Genomic DNA, 15,219 nt, shown 5'->3' with positions numbered 1-15,219 from the left:
GAAATCTGGCCCCAACGTTGTTAACCAAACTGTGCATCTTTGTGTGGCTCTGTTTCCTCTTTGAGGAGCATTCTTTTTCAAATTGTACACAGTAACCTATGGACTAGAGGCAGGTGCAGCCACCTCCCTCCCCTCCCCTTAACACTCTTTCTTCCCATCTTTCCTCTTTCCTATTTCATTCTTTCTTTCCATCTTCCCACATTCAGTTCTTCTTTTCTCTGACTCTGTCCTACTGTGCATTCACTGCCACTCAAGCATTTTTCCAACTTTGCATTCCCTGCAAAGAGGCGTTCTACAGCCTTGGCTCCACTTCTAGTATTTTTTGCCTTTTCCCACAAGTAGTATTTTATCCACAAAGATTGTTCTCATGGTTCTATTACGCTGCCTGCAGCATTTCTCTGTCACGTTTTTGAAAGACTTGTATTCATATATTTTATATTATAAGTTCAACCTTATTTTCAGATATCTTTAAATAAAAGCATTTTTAATTAATTATTTTTATTAACATGTAATGTATTATTTGCCCCAGGGGTACAGGTCTATGAATTGTATATGAATTACACACTTCACAGCACTCACCATAGCACATACCCTCCCCAATGTCCATAACCCAACCACCCTCTCCATACCCACACTCCCCCCAGCAACCCTCAGTTTGTTTTGTGAGATTAAAAGTCTTTTATGGTTTGTCTCCCTCCTGATCCCATTTTGTTTCATTTTTTTCCGTCCTTACCCCCCAAGCCCCTTGCCCTGACTCTCAAATTCCTCTTATCAGAGAGATTGTATGATAATTGTCTTTCTCTGATTGACTTTTTTTGCTCAGCATAATACCATCTAGTTCTAAATAAAAATAAATAAAATAAATAAAAATCTTTCGGGGCGCCTGGGTGGTTCGGTGGGTTAAAGCCTCTGCCTTCGGCTCAGGTCATGATTCCAGGGTCCTGGGATCGAGCCCCGCATCGGGCTCTCTGCTTGGCAGGGAGCGTGCTTCCCCCTCTCTCTCTCTGCCTACTTGTGGTCTCTGTCTCTCAAATAAATAAATAAAATCCTTAAAACAAACAAACAAAAACCAAAAAAATCATCTCTCTTAACTGAAGGTCTCTAAAGAAATAACACCTACATCATTTGTATATTTATGTCTAAGGTAATAAACCTACCATTTCCTTCACTTGGGCAGGGATTAAAAATATATTTATCTTGATTCTCTTCTTGAAGCCTAAATTCAGAGTTTACTTTTGCAAAACAGACATTGTTATTTCCCTGTTTTACTACAGACACATTAAATAGGGAGTACGGCCAATTAATCTCTCCCTATCTTTTACAACTCTGAATATATGTTCTAGCTTGGATGATATGCCAAACTGTATTACTTGGCTATCTGAATATTTTAAATTAAGACATATTCTGATGGAAAACACTTTGTTAGTTTGTATCTTTTTCACTCAGGCTTGTTTCTCTTTTATGAAGGGAAAGTATATTGATGTCAAAATAGGTAAGAGCTATAAAAATGGGCAAAGCAAAAGTTTATCTGTATTATAGTCATAGTTGGCATAATAAACTAACCGATGAGTTTTAGCACCCTCTAGTTCTCTTTGTGTCTTAGTACAGATTCATGAGCCTTCGTTAGGTCTTCCCTTATCCCTACACATGAAACCACTGATTATCAAATAGCATGTGTAAACTTTTTAGATAATATATCCTGAAAGATGGATAAATTTGCTAGATTTGGAAGAAATTGTTTGGGGGCTTTACTGGAAATTAAGTGTTTTTCCTTGGGTAAACAGTATTGAAATTGACCCACTGTTAGTCATTTCTAAAAAGATGCGAAGCAACACAGATTTACAGGAAGTAAATAAGACCAACCTTTGGCTTACAGGACAAATATTAAATTATGTTTTGATTAGAAAGTGCAGAGACAAAATTAAGAGAGCATAAGTGAACAAGGATAGAGAAGGAAAAATAAACTGCTTTCAAAAGAGGTCTAACAACTGGTCCAGAATGGCAGGAGCTGTAGGGAAGAATATGACCAGTTTTATGTGACCTTGGGTAATCACTGTTGGTAGGGAGAAGGTTGAATTTGAAAAGTAATGTAGAAGTGGAAGACATCTTTCTTACCGGGTATCAAGGCAGATTGTACCACATGGTCTCTTGGTTCTAGATTGTCATTTAGAAAGCCACTGTTTCATTTTAATGTTACCTTTGGAAGCTGTGTAAATGTGACTGGGCAATAATAACACCACCAATATTACCTGTTGCTGTGTAACAAATTACCCCAAACTTAGCAGCTTTAAACAACACAGTTATTTCACCCTGTTTCTCAGGGTTAAGAGTGCAAGAATGGCTCAGATGGTTCTGGCTCAGGGTCTTTCATGAGGCTGCTGTCAAGCTATCACCTTGAGTTCACCTAGAGTTGAAATTGTAAGGTTCATCTGGGATGGGAAGATCCCCTTCCAGGCACACTCCGTGGTTATTGGCCAGAGGCTTCACTTCTTCTCCATTCTTGTCATGGCAGCTGGCTTTCGCACAGACTGAGGAGAGAAGGAGGCAGAGATAGGGGAAGAGATGGGGTGGTAGAGTGAATAGGACTCCACCATGATGGAAGCCATAGTTTCTTTTATAACTTTATCTCAGAAGGGGCACACCAGCACTTCGTGGGTCTGTTGGTCATGTGGACCAACTCCATTACAGTGTGGAAGGGACTAGACAAGGGTATGAATACCAGGAGACAGAGGTCATTGGAGCCATCAGAGAGACTGGCTGCCATATTAATCTTATGTTTATATTTCATAGAATACATTCATATTTGATCCTAACAACAACTCTGTGTAGAAAGCAGAGGGAATATTGTCCTTTTTTGCACTGATGACACAAAACCGTAGGACAGTGAGATCATCTATAAAGAGGCAGGTGGCTACTGGAGTAGACTCTGTTATGTTCCCACACCAGGGGATTATCAACATCCTGAAGGAATTTTCTCATTGACTTATTTCTTAGACATTGAGAAGAAGAAAGGAGGTGTACAATAATGCACACAGTGGGAACAGGACAGAGAGAAAGGGAGTCATGTAATTTTTTGTGTGTGTGTGATCTGTCTGGTAGTCAACATCTATTAAGAGGATTCCTCTGACTGGGGCGCCTGGGTGGCTCAGTGGGTTAAGCCGCTGCCTTCGGCTCAGGTCATGATCTCAGGGTCCTGGGATCGAGTCCTGCATCGGGCTCTCTGCTCAGCAGGGAGCCTGCTTCCTCCTCTCCTCTCTCTGCCTGCCTCTCTGCCTACTTGTGATCTCTCTCTGTCAAATAAATAAATAAAAAATCTTTAAAAAAAAAAAAAAGAGGATTCCTCTGACTGACTTACAGCGGTATCAATCCCAGTTCTACAAAAATCAGATCAGCAGTGATTGCATTGCCTTAGTCCTCTTCTTTTCATTCCTTCAGTTCTATTGGTTGTCTCCTACGTTCTAGGCTTTACTCTACCCCAGGGATAATCAGTTGGCACCAAAGGCCTATGTCTAACAGTTACCTTAAAGAGCATGAAGTGATTCTAGTGGATCTGTGTACACAAACGAGGACACAGGTGGACATGCCTAGGAGTAAGGAGTGCAATATCAGGGGGGGTTTATTATCAAAACTCTTTTTTTTTACCATGAAAACTGAAATTTTGAAAATACACTACCTTCATAATTGGAAGGGAAATAAAAATTAAAAATCTTTTCCTGGGAAGATTAAGGTGCACTTCGGGCGCCTGGGTGGCTCAGATGGTTAAGCGTCTACCTTCGGCTTGGGTCTTGATCCCAGGGTCCTGAGATCAAGCCCCACATCGGGCTCCCTGCTTGGCGGGAAGCCTGCTTCTCCCTCTCCACTTCCCCTGCTTGTATTCCCTCTCTGGCTGTCTGTCTCTGTTAAATAAATAAATAAAATCTTAAAAAAAAAAAAAAAGATTAAGGTGCACTTCAAAAGTAAGAGGGCTCTGAAAGATGAATTAGTTTGCTGGAAAGAGATGCAGGGTTATCAGGCAAAGAACACAGTACATACAGAAACATAGAGGCTTAAAGCTTCAGAGTTCAGAGTTTAAATGAGTGGTCTAGAATATAAGTGCCCTTTTCTTAGGACAAAGGAAAAAGGCTGAAGAAGAGCTACAGAAGGTAAGGTGATAACGGGGATTCACCTGCTCTGCTGAGCTGTGTGGGCTGTGGGACAAGAAACTGCCAGGATTGAGGGCGAGGAATAACATGCTATTTGAGAGCCAAGTGGGGGAAATGGGCTGGGGCAGCAGCCAGTGAGACTTTGGCATTAATTCAAGCAAATATGATGAGGGATTGAACTGTGAAAATTGCAGTGAGAACTTGAGAGACATTTTAGTGGTACGACTCATTTGAAATAGCAGTTTCATGTGGTTTTCCCAGCGAAATGGGTTCCACTGACTGTTTAGAGCCCTTGTATAAACTAGAGGGACTACTCAGAGCCTCCACTGAAGAAAGGAATAATCCATATAATGTATTAATAGTATAGTTTAGTCATGTGAAAAGGTAAAGACTTTCTGGAATAACTTGAAATGGATTTTGTAGGAGAAATCTGTATCGACTGCATGTACCTTGACTGGGGAGTGGCCACATGTCCTCTGTCTGACCACGGATACCTATTTTTGATCTGGAAAATTTGGTCACTGTAATGATAGAAGTTTTGTTTGTATGCGATTACACCTCTGAAATGATCTGTGACAGTGTAATTCAGTCTATGAACAGAAAAGACAAGAAATTGGATGGCTTGATTTGGAAAGTAGAGGAAGCCCTTTTGTGAAGTGTTCAAGTAACAGACTGGACTATCCCTTGGGAGAGGCTCCATGGAAAGGACCCAGGAATCCAGTGATGCAGTCTCATCTCATGTTCATTAGTTATCAGGCCTTTACTATGTATCAAGTACTGCACTAGACATCGGAGAATTCAAAGACCATGAATCTGGGTGGCTCATTTGGTTAAATCACTGCCTTCGGCTCGGGTCATGATCCTGGAATTCTGGGATCAGGTCCCGCATCAGGGTCCCACCTCTGTGGGGTGTCTGCTTCTCCCCTTTCATGTTCTCTCTCTCTCTAAATAAATAAATAATAAATAATAAATAAATAAATAATTTACGTTTTTTTAAATAGACCAGGAATGTGTTCATATAACTGTTATTCTTGGCAACAGTAGGAACCACTAAATTATTCTACTACCTATATCTCATAAAGTATATGTCAAAAAACCAAAATGAGATCTAGATATTTCTTTTTTTTTTTTTAAGATTTTATTTATTTATTTGACAGAGATCACAAGTAGGCAGAGAGGCAGGCAGAGAGAGGAGGGAAGCAGGCTCCCCGCTGAGCAGAGAGCCCAATGCGGGGCTCCATCCCAGGACCCTGGGATCATGACCTGAGCTGAAGGCAGAGGCTTTAACCCACTGAGCCACCCAGGCTCCTGAGATCTAGATATTTCATAAATCACATACCTTTTATTTGGAAGAGAGGCTGTTTGGTATCAGTGTTGAACTCCCAGAGTTTTTATTATCTTACTAACATTACAGCCCTTGAATGAGATGAAAGTTAAAAGGGTATTTATAAGTTAAACGCACATAATAACTAGTTTGCAGTTTATTGTCTCTTGCTATCTGGCCAGTCATAAACATGGGTTAATGATAAATAATGAGGCTACTTTATCTGAACTAAACAGTAATGAGACTGATGTTAGTCAAACTGAGTAGTAGGCATTAGTAAAACTAATATTAAAGAAATGGAAAATACCAAAGTCATTTCTAGTTCTGTAAAAAGGTGTTACCTTATATAGTTAGAGAACAGAAGAAAGGACTTGAGTGAATTCATGCCTTAATGAGATGTTTGTAAATTATAGAAATTAAAGATATAAAAAATGCATATGGCTTACTGGTGGATCATTGATTTAGTCCAATTGTAAAGTGTCCCAGCGTGGGAAGTTATTTTCAGGGGCGCCTGGGTGGCTCAGTCATTAAGCGTCTGCCTTCGGCTCAGGTCATGATCCCGGGGTCTTGGGATCAAGCCCCTCATCAGCCACCCTGCTGAATGGGAAGTCTGCTTCTCTCTCTCCCACTTCCCCCTACTTGTGTTCCCTCTCTTGCTGTCTCTCTCTTTGTCAAATAAATAAATAAAATCTTTAATAAATAAATAAATAAATTTTTAAAATATTTAAAAAAGGAAGTTATTTTCAGCTATACTTAGAATTGGTCTTCCTTTTTCTGCATTTAGCTATTGTTCTTTGGTTTTTCTCCTTTTATCTTGTCAGATAATATTTTTGCAGACATTTCTAGACTTCATTTGAGTATAGTGCATGTGGTGGTCTATGTATAATATGCATGATTTTCAAAACCCTTCGGTCCTATCCTTGACTTTTTTGAACCTTTGTTTTTTCTCATTTGTGAAATTTGAGTAAAAAATAGCACCCAATTGAAATGTAGGGCAGATATGAAATGGAATTAGTAAAAATGGTTTTAGGAATATTTTAGAAACTTAAGGTGCTATAGAAATACTATATGAGAGTATTTTATGTAGTTCATCATAATTGCTCAAAATCTTTTTTCAAGAAAAATTCAGGCAGAGTATCTTTTCTGTGTACAAGATAGTCACTCCTTTGGGATGCCTGGGTGGCTCAGTCAGTTAAGCAGCTGCCTTCGGCTCAAGTCGTGATCCTGGGGTCCTGGGATCGAGTCCTACATCAGGCTCCTTGCTCAGTGGGGAGCCTGTCTCTCTCTCTGCCTCTGCCTGCCTCTCTACCTACTTGTGCTCTCACTGTGACAAAAAAATAAATAAAATCTAAAAAAAAATTTTAAAAAGATTGTCACTCCTTTTGTCATACCACACACACACACACACACACACACACATCCTTTTTAAAGAAAAGATTATTTATTTATTTATTTGACACAGAGAGAGAGATCACAAGTAGGCAGAGAGGCAGGCAGAGGGGGTGGGGGGGAAGCAGGCTCTCTGCTGAGCAGAGAGCCCGATGTGGGGCTCAATCCCAGGACACTGAGACCATGATCAAAGCTGAAGGCAGAGGCTTAACCCACTGAGCCACCCAGGTGCCCACACATACATCCTTTTATTTTTTTTTTTTTTTTTTTTTTTAAAGATTTTATTTATTTATTTATTTGACAGAGAGAAATCACAAGTAGACGGAGAGGCAGGCAGAGAGAGAGAGAGGGAAGCAGGCTCCCTGCTGATCAGAGAGCCCGATGCGGGACTCGATCCCAGGACCCTGAGATCATGACCTGAGCCGAAGGCAGTGGCTTAACCCACTGAGCCACCCAGGCGCCCCACATACATCCTTTTATATCCTGAATCTAAGATGAGTTAAACTCAGAAGTGCATGGATTCCCTAGCTCCAATCTTAAAAGAGCAGTAAACTGTTACTTGTGTAAACACTGCTGAGTTTATTTTGGCTGATGTTCTGGAATTACATATAATAATGAAGTGACTTTTGGTGTATTTTCAATGTAGGTCGAGTCATCTCCCTTGTTATTTGGCATTTTATAACTTTGTACCTGATTTTCTTATCACCATCACTCTTAGGTCTTAAAAATTACATTTTGAATAGTAAGTAACTATACATGTTAGGTTTCAATATGATTTTTAAAATATACTAGGAAATTGACATCTGCCTGAATATATTTTAGAATAATGAAAGAGATAGAGGTGTGAGGTGACTTCCTGAAGGGCACCAGCACCGCTGGAACTTACTCTCTTTACCTGAAGGTCATTATAGGTCTGGGCTTATTGTCAGAATTCATGTCTGAACCCAAACAGCATGTCTTTATTCAATTAACCTGACAGATCCTCAGGATACTGTTTCTATCCAGAAGCTATTTCAGGACATGAGTTAGGTGTTTTCTCCTGGGCTGGGCTTAGGATAAGCTTTACAGGTTTGTAAACCTAACTGTATTCCTGACACACAGAGAAACAGATCCAGACAATACCTCTGACTCTGGAATAATACTGATTTCTTGATGTCTGTAGACTAAGGTGGGGTCTAAGCATAATCTTCCACAACAGTTCCAAATGCATTTTGCTTTGAATTCAGACCAATTTCCATAGTTTTCCTAGAACTAAATTGGCTTCATGAAGCAATTTGGCTTATTTCCTTCCTCAAAAAGGCTTTTTTTTCCATACCAGTTTATCTGGTTGATATTTGCTGACTCCTTATGTATCATTTTTGTTTTCTTACACATTACTTTTTTTTTTCCTTTCAAAGATTTTATTTATTTATTTATTTGAGAGCAAGAAAGAGAGAGAGCATGTGAGGGGGAGGGTCAGAGGGAGAAGCAGACTCCTTGCTGAGCAGGGAGGCTGATGCGAGATTCGTTCCTTGTAACTCCAGGATCATGACCCGAGCTGAAGGCAGGGTGGCCACCCAGGTGGCCTCTTACATGTTACTTTTAACAAATGTGAAAATGTAGAAACTTTAGGAGTCTTAAGGTAGGACATTCTTTTTTTTTTTAAATATTTTATTTATTTATTTGACAGAGAGAGAGATCACAAGTAGGCAGAGGGGCAGGCAGAGAGAGAGGCGGAAGCAGGCTCCCCGTGGAGCAGAGAGCCTGATGCAGGGCTTGATCCCAGGACCCTGAGATAACGACCTGAGCCAAAGGCAGAGGCTTTAACCCACTGAGCCACCCAGGTGCCCCTGGGTCATTCTTATTAGATATTGAATCTCTGTCTCTTTCTCTCTTTTTTTTTATTATGTTCCGTTAGCCACTGTATAGTACATAGTTCTTGATGTAGTGTTCAGTGATCCATTAGTTAAGTATAACACCTGGTGCTCATCATAGCACGTGCGCTCCTTAATACCCATCACCCTGTTACCCCACCTCTCCACCCCCTCCCCTCTGAAACCCCCAGATTGTTTCTTGGGGTCCATAGTCTCTCTCGGTTGTCTCTCTCTGATTTCTCCTTCTTTGGCTTTTCCTCCCTTCCCCTATGGTCCTCCGTGCTATTCCTTATGTTCCACATATAAGTGAAACCATATGATAATTGTCTTTCTCTGCTTGGCTTACTTCACATAGAGTTAAATGACTTCAGTGGAAGGATGGTAGAATTTAATGTATCATAGGCTTGACCTTAAAAAAAATTAAAGAAGGGGGTGCCTGCGTGGCTCAGTGGGTTAAAGCCTCTGCTTTCAGCTCAGGTCATGGTCCCAGGGTCCTGGGATCGAGCCCCACATCAGGCTCTCTGCTCAGCAGGAAGCCTGCTTCCTCCTCTCTTTCTGCCTGCCTCTCTGCCTGCTTGTGATCTCTCTCTATCAAATAAATAAATAAATAAAATCTTTTTTAAAAATTAAAAAAAAATTAAAGAAGATAATGAAACATTAGGAAACGTCTTTCTTTATATGGCTTTGCTTGTATATTCCTAACATTTATTGATAGAAGTTATGGGAAACAAAATGCATGTAAATCTGGAATTTTTAAATGTACAATAGTTTGACAGTAATTTTTTTCCCCTGTAATCCTGTATCTGGATTCTGGCAGAAAATAGCTGGCACACTCAAGGGGACTTGGAGAGAATTTACTGAGAAGAGCTTTTTACAGATGGGTGGGAAGAGTTAAGAGAACTAACAGAAGCATCAGTGGAGGGAACGATTTCTATCTTGAGTCCTGTGGGAGGAGGAAGAGGGAATAAAAGCTAGGAGAGGGGCCATACCATAGCAGCTGTGGTCAGAAGTGGTAGACTGTAGCCACTACCAAAGCTGCTGTCCCTTGGGCAGGGTGCAGAGAGAATTAATACCCAGACCTGGGGGCGTCCGATGGCACAGTTGGTTGAGCGTCTGACTCTTTATTTCGGCTCAGGTCATGATCTCAGGGTCCTGGGATTGAACCCCGTGTTGGGGTTCCCCCACTCATCACAGAGTCTGCTTGTCCTTCTCCCTCTGCTCCTCCTTCTCCTCTCTCTCTCTCTCACTCTCATAAATAAATAAATAAATAAACCTCTTTGAAAATATTAATAATACCCAGACCTTTCTCTACTCCAACTCTGATGCTCTGTTGGTGCTGCCCATTGAGCAAACCCAGCCGGAAATCAGAAGGCAAGGGAGCCTGGGTCGTGCAGTCTGGAGAAGTCAGTGTTGTAGAGCACAGAGCAGGCTAAAGAAGAGGCAGGGATGAGCCTGTTTTATACAGCTCCTGGGTGGGAGAGCTTGAGCATCATGTACTTTGATTTGGAGCTGTTCATTTTAAATATGAGTTGGGCAGACCTGGTCAATATCTGTGTTCCTCTTACAAATTAGAATTTGACATGTGAAATTTCAAATCAGGCATCTTCATTATAGTCCACATTATTGCATAACACTTTTTCTCCTGTCTCTCCAGATAACAATTCCTAGACCCTCTGTGGCATCCACACAGTCAACTTCAGGAAGCTTTCACTATGGTCAACAGCAAGAGAAGAAGGACCTTCAGCCTGTGGAACCCACTGTGGAACTTTATTCTCCAAAGGAGAACTTCTCTGGCCTGGTTGTAACAGAAGGTGAACCTCCTAGTGGAGGAAGCAGAACAGACTTGGGGCTGCAGATAGATCATACTGGTCATGACTTGTTAGCCAATATTAGAGAGTGTAACAAATCTCAAGATCTAGGACCAAATGACCATCCTGACCATAACAGACTGGCTTTGAGAGAACTTGAGAGTCTCCCTAGGGAAACTGAAGAGAAAAGCAATCTTCTAAGGTCAGATAATGAAGATGAGAAGTTAAGTAAAGGGCAGCATTATATTGAGATCGCCTCCCTTCCAGGAGACTTGGTAACTGTGGAAAGAGATCACTCAGCTACCACTGAACCTCTTGATGTGGCAAAGACACACACTTTTAGTGTAGTGCCAAATCAAGACAAAAATCATGAGATAATGAAGCTTCTGGAGGTTGAAACTTCAGAAGTTTCTTCACAAGTCATTGACCCACATGTTGAAGGACAGATAGGTCAGGTGGCAGCAATGCAAAAAGGTAAGCCATCTAAGGATGATGATGTCAGGAGTGCAGACTTGCCAGGTCAGCAGGGAGACCTGTCTACATTTTTGCACCAAGAGGGTAAGAGAGAGAAAATGGCCCCTAGAAATGGGGAATTGTTTCATTGTGTTTCCGAGAGCGAACATTGTCCCCCATCCCGGAAGGATGTGATCAGGTCATCCTTTGTAACTAGACACAGCCGAATCCCTGTTTTAGCCCAAGAGATAGACTCAACTTTTGAATCATCCTCTGCAGTCTCCGCAAAAGAAAAGCTCCTCCAAAAGAAAGCTTATCAGCCAGACCTCGTCAGGCTTCTGGTGGAAAAAAGGCAACTCAAGTCTTTCCTTGGGGATCTCTCAAGTGCCTCTGATAAATTGCTGGAGGAGAGACTAGCCACTGTTCCCACCCCCTTTTCTGAGGAGGAGGTCTTTGCTCCCTTTTCAAGACTGGCTATAGACTCGCACCTGAGCAGATCAGCCGAAGACAGCTTTCTGTCACCCATCATCTCCCAGTCCAGAAAGAGCAAAATCCCAAGGCCAGTTTCATGGGTCAACACAGATCAAGTCAGTAGTGCAACTTCAGCTCAGTTCTTGCCTCGGCCACCACCAGGAAAACCTCCCACGAGGCCTGGAGTTGAAGCCAGGTAAGGCTCTGTGTTGTCACCGTGTTAAGTGTGTAATGTTCTCTCTGTGTCTGCTTGATTATGTTACGTCAGTGGTCTCATTTCTCTGTTGCCTGCTTCTGATTATCTGTTGCCTTCACTGCCTTCCCCAAGCTTTATAGGCCAGTATAGAAGAAGGGGTTATACTGATCCAAGTAAACTCTTAGCGCCCCCACTCTCTAGCATTGTGACCCTCAGCTTCTGCATCCATAAAATAGGTCTTATATTTGCCTTGTGGTTTGGGGAGGATCAAATATGGTTGCGCATATGGACTGCAATATGGTGGCGTACATGTAGAGCTTTGTGCCGGGTTTAATTAGCATGCAACCAAGGTCATTTCTCTTTTAGTCCATTTTAACTAGATACTTGGTAATTTTCCAGCTTTTTCTAGTCCAAATCCCATTATAAGAGATGTCATTATGGTGTCAAATTCTAGTGAAAAAGACTGTTTCCATAATTTGATGAATGGGTCCTGGTCACAGTGCTCTTTATGTAATTATAATGAAGTAAACAAACACAAAACCCCTATAGGCAGTTTCCCTTGGGTCTGATGATACATATAGCCATACATAATAAAAGTATTACTTCAATATTTACTATATGGTATACTTGTTAATTGAAGTATTCTTGTGTAGAGTTGACCGTAGGGTAACTATATTTTAAAGACGAAGGTAAACTATTGGGAGGTGACAAACCAGTTAAGAGTGCTTTTGTTGGAGAGCGATTATTCATTCCACAGACTAAAATGGTCTCAGCCCTGTTAGAAAAATGAGAAAAAGAATGACCTTTGAACAAAAACCAGGTGAAAATCAAAATACATGAAGACTGTAGCCTATTCTAGACAGTACAACAATATAGATTATTATTATGGATTCTGAAGTGTATAAAGTGAGAGTCTATCTTTATCATCACCCAGCAGAACTTGCTCCCCTTAGGTAAGGTTGGCTCTGAGTTGCCATAGGGTTTCAGGTTCAAGGGTAACTAAACATTGGATTTGAAGTGCCAATGGGACTAGACTCCTCCAGGAAGCATGGTGATGAGTAAAACAGCAGTCATTTGTGACAGTTTAGAAAGGTGATTCCATGAACAGTAGTGACACACCCCCTCTTCCTTCTGCTTGTCCTCTGTACTTCGTAGAGATGGTGTCATCTGTGGCTTGAGCTGCTTTGGACTTCAGCAAACAAATCTTGGTTATCATTTATTACTTAGCACTTTACGAGTCCCTTAAAAGTAGCACTTGGTAACCAAGCCAAGTGCGTGGCATTGTGTCACAGAGCTGACCAGCCTGGACTTCATCTGGGAATTCAGGGGTCACTCAACTCTCCCATATAGGTCCTGGCACAGAAGAATTATTTTATTCCATTCTTCCAACTTTACTATAACATCCATAAGGATAGGCTTAACCAGAAGGAGTTTCATCATGTCAGAATAAGTAGATGGTGGGAGGAAGAGAGAAAAAATCAGTAGCTTATTGCTGACCCATGACGGTGATGATGGCTGTTTATGCCCCTGCATCCTGCAGCTTCTAATACGACCTTGCAAGTTCTTCTCCTACTTCCTTCCATAAGGAGTGGCATGTCAGCAGTTGAAAGTTTGGTGTTTTTTGTTTGTTTGTTTGTTTGTTTGTTTTTAATTTATTTGAGAGAGGGCGAATGAGCATGAGCAGGGGCAGAGGGAGAGGGAGAAGCAGGCTCCCACTGAGCACAGAGCCTGTCACAGGGCTTGACTCGGGGCTTGATCCCAGGACTCCAGGATCATAACCTGAGCTGAAGGCAGACACTTAACTGACTGAGCCATCCAGGCCCCCCAAGCAGCTTAATGTTTAAATTCTTTAACTGAGTGGGTTTTAGGCTGAGACAGAAAGAATTTAGGCCAGAGGAGACACTGATATTCATAAGAATATTCTCTAGATATAGAATTCAGGGGCCCAAGTTCTGTTGCCAGTAAGACAGGGCAGTCAGTCTCCAAACCCAGCTCTCTTGAATCTCAGACTATTGTCAGAGACAGACACTGAAGCCCAGAGAAACCAGTGACTATGCTTTCCTTTTGCAAAGTGTTAAATGAGGTTGAAATAATATTTTGATCTGTAGTTCCTGATGTTGGTGAGTGTACTTCACGTTGTGGGGTTTATTGTCTGCATATACACATGCCAGATTTCTATCTTGGAGCATTATACAAAATGGTTTACTCTCTCTCATACTTACTAACATGCTAGAGATGTTTCATTAAGTTGATCCTAAAATTAAAAGAACAAACAGGCCAGGTGCCTGGCTAGTTCAGTCAGAAGTGTGTGCGGCCTTCATCTTGGGGTCATGAGTTCAAGCTCCATATTGGGTATACAGATTACTTAAATAAATGAATAGAAACTTAGAAGAAGAGGAAGAGCAAACGTGCCACAGGAGAAAGGGACCAACAACATTTAAGTCCTTCTGAACGGCAGCCAGCCAGCAAAATACTTTACTTGGGCCATTATTCTCAGCTGCCCAGTAATCTTGGGAGGTAGATAACATTCCCATTAAAAGCTAGGAGAGGTGACGTGCACTGCTGGTGAGGATGTGATTTATGCAGCAACTATGGAAAGCAGTATGGAATTCCCTCAAAAAATGAAAAATGGAACTACCACCCAATCCAGTAATTTCACAGCTGGGTATTTTCCCAAAGAAAACAAAACACTAATCTGAAAAGATATATGCACCCCAGGTTTATAGCAGCATTATTTACAATAGGCAGGATATGGAAACAACGTGTCTATTGATGGATGAATGGGCAAAAATGTAGGGGGGGGTGTGTGTACATGTCATAGAATATTGCTCAGCCATAAAAAAGAATGAAATCTTGCCCTTTACAACATGGACAGACTTAGAGGGTATTGTACTAAGTGAAATTAGAGAAAGACAAATACCAAGAACATATAAGTGAAATCATATGGTATTTTCACACTTACATGTGAAATCTAAAAACACAGAATGAACAAGCAAGCAAACAGAAACAGACTCATAAATACAGAGAACAGCCTGCTGGTTGCCAGAGGGGAGTAGGGTGGGAGGGGTGGGCGAAATAGGTGAAGGGTGGGGAGTAAGAGGTATGAACTTTGAGTTACAGAATAAGTCATAGGGATGGAAAGTATAGCAAAGAGAATATAGTCAATGATACTGTAATAAATTTGTACAGTGACAGTAACAAAATTTCTCATGGTGAACATTGTTAATGTATAGAATTGTGAAATCGTCCTGCTGTATGCCTGAAATTAACACATCGTGTGTCAACTGTATTTCACTTTGAAGAAAAGAAAAGGAGAGGTTGGGGCACCTGGGTGGCTCAGTGGGTTAAAGCCTCTGCCTTCAGCTCAGGTCATGATCCCAGGGTCGTGGGATCGAGCCCCGCATCGGGCTCTCTGCTAGGCAGGGAGCCTGCTTCCCTTCCTCTCTCTCTGCCTACTTGTGATCTCTCTCTCTCTCTGTCAAATAAATAAAATCTTTAAAAAAAAAAAAAAAAGGAGAGGTTAAGTAATTTGTCCAGACTCATGCAAGTGGTGTGTGAAAGAGTAACTCTGTTTCCAGTGTTT

At 41.3% G+C, this 15,219-nt stretch overlaps 1 protein-coding gene across 3 annotated transcripts in view; it reads left to right on the top strand.

Annotated features, from left to right (window-relative positions):
* The window catches only part of TTBK2 (tau tubulin kinase 2), a 177,258-nt gene that overhangs the window by 154,860 nt on the left and 7,179 nt on the right, over positions 1 to 15,219 (top strand). For all 3 annotated transcript variants that reach the window (XM_004751215.3, XM_004751213.2, XM_004751214.2), the window contains one exon: positions 10,363 to 11,636. In XM_004751215.3, the coding sequence (XP_004751272.1) occupies positions 10,363 to 11,636 (1,274 nt within the window). The remainder of the gene's footprint in view (positions 1 to 10,362; positions 11,637 to 15,219) is intronic.

This window comes from Mustela putorius, unplaced genomic scaffold (genome assembly GCF_011764305.1).
Source record: "Mustela putorius furo isolate JIRA1106 unplaced genomic scaffold, ASM1176430v1.1 tig00003898_pilon_pilon_pilon, whole genome shotgun sequence".
NCBI classification, from domain to species: Eukaryota; Metazoa; Chordata; class Mammalia; order Carnivora; family Mustelidae; genus Mustela; species Mustela putorius.
This window is presented reverse-complemented; position numbering and strand designations above follow the sequence as displayed.